Consider the following 4,820-nt stretch of genomic DNA (forward strand, 5'->3'; position numbering starts at 1 on the left):
TGTGTTTGTGTGTACGTATATGTGTGTGCGTATGTTCGTCAATTAGTTGAGTGATGATTCAGCATTGTACAGCGCTAAGAGGTGCCTCATATGGGCCCCAGAGATTAGGCGCAAGATTAACACTAGTATTATTAATAATAAATTAATTATATTATGTATTGTGTTCTTGACTGTTAGACAGCCTGAATAATTATCTTGTTCTCTAGACACTTTATAATAAGCTGTAGACTTTGCTAGTCCTTTATAAGGCTTGATCCGTCGTCTGTTTAATTAGTAACCTGTTCTTGGCCCCTTGACTGATGACTCAGCACTGTTTCTCCCTTCCTTTCAACTTTCAACCCCCCCTCCCCTTTCCCAACCCTGCTAGTGGATTTATCAGAACTTTGACCCCTGACTCATTCTTCATAATTCTGGTTCGTAATTTGGCTATAACTCATAACCCAGGCGGATATGTCGCTCATAACGCAATGCGTATGGTTGGCTGGTCTAACACTTATATAGGTCCAGGCAATACTAATACATGTAGGCTACACAGAATGGTAAGATTATTTTCATTGATGAAAGATAACACCCAAAAATACTGTATGTTTTTGAACATTTCGTCTTTTGACCATTTTTGGTTTAAGCATGAAGAATCTATCTATATTATTACAAGAGAGCTGTTCATATTTTACAAATGCAAAGGGCAAAAGACAAAATTTAGGGACATGCGTTGTATTAAGTTACACATTTTTACCTCGCAACTTTATATTTGTAAGAGAGCTGTTCTTATAACCCTTAAAGTCTTGGTAAGATTATAGTCTATAGCTAGCTATGAATGTATAACTTTATTCAGCTCTTGACCCTAAATTCATGCTTTCGTCTTTGCAAAGTATGACATTTTTTGTTGTTGTTGTACCGTAGGCTACTGCATATCTTTTCTCAAAGAATAATGTTTTTGTAAATCAAAAGTCGCCGCCACTTTGCTTATTATTGAAAACCATAGGTCTAATCTAATCCTTCTCATAAAGACAACACCCAAATTGAAACATAGAAGTATGGAATGTCGACGACTTGATGAAAGCAAGGGGATTAAATCATTATTTTTCGTCTCTAGAGATATTTCTAAGTCGCTTCCCCTAGTACCACAGTGTCCTTGGTTTCGACGACGCCATAGAGGGTCACAAAGGCAAAGGCGAAGTCACATCGAAGGGACGATGCTTTGCTTGGTAGGGAAATCGCGAAGATGTAAATCAATACAAAATGTTATACCAAAAAAAGAAAGGTTGGTACTCAAAGCAACGTGTTAAGATAAATTTCGAGAATAAATCATTTTTCCCACTTTTGTTTTTAACTGAACGCTGGACTTTCGATTTTACAGACCTGCCACCCCTTGCAGTAGTAGTGGTATCGCTTCACTTGAGACTGGGTCAAGTAGTTTGAGGTCAGACACGCGGGTTTGTTATGGTGGCAAGTTGGGAGTCGAAGGCAACAGGTAAATCGGCCGGAACCAGGAACCGTCGTATTCAGTAGGCCTACTCGTCGGTGGGACTTGGCGAGGGGATTGAAGAGAAAAGGGTTGGTTGGCCCAAGGGACAGCACGCCGTAAAGCTCAGGAAATGACCAATCCCTCGCCCAGAGCGAGGTAAGAATAGTTCGTTTGCTATTTTCGCCTTAGGTTTGATGACCGTAATTAGAGATTATATTACAACGACGAGGTGCTGTTTCGACTACCGCCACTGGACTTTGTGGTAACTATGTCATTGCATATTATTATTATACATTCTAGATCTAGACGAGCCTTGATTGGAGGATATCATGCATTCATGGTAGGCCTAGCCCCTTTGTTATTTGTGTGTGTTTTGTTTTGGCTTTGCAGGTGTAGGGTCTTCAACACATTATCATCGCTCTTTCTCGGGATTAGTGCATTTTGAAAAGTTCATAGGCCTACCATCCATTTAGCGATGGTGTGTTGAGTTAATTCGAGAGTGCTTCCTTATCATCACAGTCCCCGCTACTCGGCTCTGTGTGCATGAAATTTAGGTCTTTAAGTTTAGATTTCTGTCCTGTTTGACTCGACCCAGCTCAGTGATGCTAGATTTAGATCTAGATCTAGAACTTGTTGTTACGAAGCCGTATGTTTTTTATTCTCAGGATAATATCATGTTTCGATGTTTATTTGAATGGACGGACAAACAAAACCCGGCCGTCAGCACGCTGCTCCTCCTGTGTGTTCCGATAATATCCCATCCTTGTGTTGTTAGTGTTAGAGACCGCTTTGTTTACGTTCCAGTTTTTGTTTACTTCTACTTCTAGATATCTAGATCTACCTGACCTGGGGCCTAGAAGTAGAATGTTGGATAGGCTATTGGGCGTTATTATTTATTTTTATCGCATATCGATCCAAGTCAAGTCTTTTGGGTTTTTGTTTAGTGTTCGCTCAAATGTAGGGTTAAGAAGGCCACCAAACTGGCCAAGTGTCTTGAAGTGACCGATCAGTGACCAGCTGAGTCTGGCGTGCTCTCCGTGATAATAAACACGTCAAAATGAGAGGAGAACTTGGGTGATGAGGTCAGCTATTTTTAGCATACCAGCATGGGGCTGATGCAGCATGTGTGTGTGTGTGTGTGTGTGTGTGTGTGTGTGTGTGTGTGTGTGTGCGCGCGTGTGTGTGCGCTAAGGCTAAGGCAGGTCATTGTGCAGTGTTTGTGTCTCTTCTACTTTTTAATTTAAATCAAAGTTCCATGACTACTAAAAAGGGTTGAATGCTTGGTTGAATGTTATCTGATATTTTGAATCATGTTGTGACATGTGTACAACTAGCAGCAGGCTATGTTCCATTAAATTGGATTCTTCTTTCAAATCCTTTTTGAAATTTTTTCTACACTCTTTCTTGAGGCACAAACACACATGTTTCCATACCTTTTTATGCTGTTTGCAAGAAAATAATGCCTCACTTTAGACCTTATATGCTGGTTTTATTACAAAAAAACACTTTTATAAATTATATTTTCTTTAATTATTAATTTATTATCTATTTCATTTAAACTTTTTTTTTCTGAAACCCGCTGTCCCAAACACATTGCTTAGGCTTAGTCAGTAGCAGTTTTATAGTCTTGAGGGGTAAAACATGTAATATAATATGATTCAAAAATAAATTTTGTGTCCTTTCGTTTTTGAGGCTGGGCACTTGATCTTGTATTCTGACTGATGTATTTTTCTGGGAGTGCTCTTTTCAAATTAATATTATTTCTATTTCTGGTCAATCACAGGTTGTAATAAAGATGCAGTGATTTGCTTGGGCACTGACTGGGCTCTCAAGCTAGGCTGTGAGAAATACAAATTTTGACAGAACTTTGACAGAATACGGAGTAAAAACCTTTGAGATTCAAATGGAGGAGGAAAATTTGATCGTGGAGAGAGTGGATAATGTTGATGCGGAGATTGATATGACTGAAAAGGAAAAAGAACGATCCAGCTATTTGAAGGTAAGTTGAATCTTAGTCAAAAGTCTGATACACAATCTTACACTTACTATTAAATTCTTTGGTTGAAAATCATGTCAATTTGAGAAATTATAATACTAACCCAACTTTATAGCGTTGAACGGGTGATGCGTTGAATCTTCATAATTCTGACATGCTGCATGGGTGGTTGGAAGGCGCTTACTGGTAGAGGTCCTACTTCTTTTCTGTCTTACTTTTACCCTGCACCAAATGATCATTATTGCGTTGATGTGCTACTGTTTACGCATACAAATCTCACAATTATCTGTCTAAAAACACTGCAAACTTCTATATATAGAGAACCTCTTCTTTTGTGACTGATTTTGTTCATAGCGGCTAAAGGTTGAATTTTATCTTGTTGGTGTGTGCTTCAGCTTTATTTTGATGCATGTCATTTTTCAGGTTTTTATCCGTTTGCCTGTTGAACTAAATGATGGTAAGATATTGCGGTTTACATGGGTCTTAGATTCACAAACTTGCATGCTGACACACATGACATACACAGACAGACGTACTCACTCACACATATTTTTGTCACAGATTTCTTTGGGATTGTGTGAGATAAACATTTTGATACTCAGTGTGTGAAAGTGAAAGACCATCTCTCTGTATAGTTTTGAAAATCTAAGGAATTTAAGTTTGCTCCCTATTTACATAAAATTTCTAGACAAATTACTGCCAATTTGATTACTTTTGCCAAGTGTATTATTGGAGAAATCGAGAATGTAGGGGATGGTGTACTTTTTGCCCCTTTTGTCCTGGCATTAGCAGTCATTAGTGTTGTGGTGTTGGTCAGAGCATAGATTCTATGGGTTTTGTTGAAACGATTTTGAAAAACTTGATGTGTATTTAGTTCATAACCTCTTCACTCGCCCCCATTTCTTAAATTATAATTGCCCAGCATATGTGGTGTAGTGGTAGGCACTTTGCAGTTGCACAGCATGCAAAAGATGAGAGTTGAATTCCAGTTTGGGATCTTTTACTTTTATTGAGTGTCTACATTTGCATGCAGGGACATTGTCTCCCTTTCAGGCCGGGCTGTTCTTTGTAGGCTAGGTTGAAGTAGACGGGCTCCTAAATGATTTAAATTGTGTCGATATAAAACGTCCGTTATATAACATATTTTTCCTACATTATATTAATTTTGTCATTGGAGGCATTATAAAGCATTGCATTCACTGCCTTACCACAGACTCTACCAGTTCTGTTGTCTGCTTTCATTTCCACTTTCTGCCCCCACCCCTTCACCTCCTTTGCCCCCTCCTCTGGGCTCCTGACTCTTTCTGCAGCCTTTCTACTGCTACTCCTTGGCTCCTCCTAACTGCTGTCTTTCTG

The 4,820-nt window shown here is 39.0% G+C and overlaps 1 protein-coding gene across 1 annotated transcript in view; it reads left to right on the forward strand.

Moving 5' to 3' along the window:
- Positions 1–1,429: 1,429 nt before the first annotated feature.
- LOC101853809 overlaps positions 1,430–4,820 on the forward strand; it is a gene marked incomplete in the record, with an annotated part of 141,352 nt that continues 137,961 nt past the window's right edge. Inside the window, 2 exon segments of the mRNA XM_035971777.1 lie at positions 1,430–1,624; positions 3,252–3,467. Coding sequence (XP_035827670.1) covers positions 3,372–3,467 — 96 coding nt within the window.

The sequence above is a fragment of the Aplysia californica genome, unplaced genomic scaffold (assembly GCF_000002075.1).
Source record: "Aplysia californica isolate F4 #8 unplaced genomic scaffold, AplCal3.0 scaffold00502, whole genome shotgun sequence".
Classification (NCBI taxonomy): domain Eukaryota; kingdom Metazoa; phylum Mollusca; class Gastropoda; order Aplysiida; family Aplysiidae; genus Aplysia; species Aplysia californica.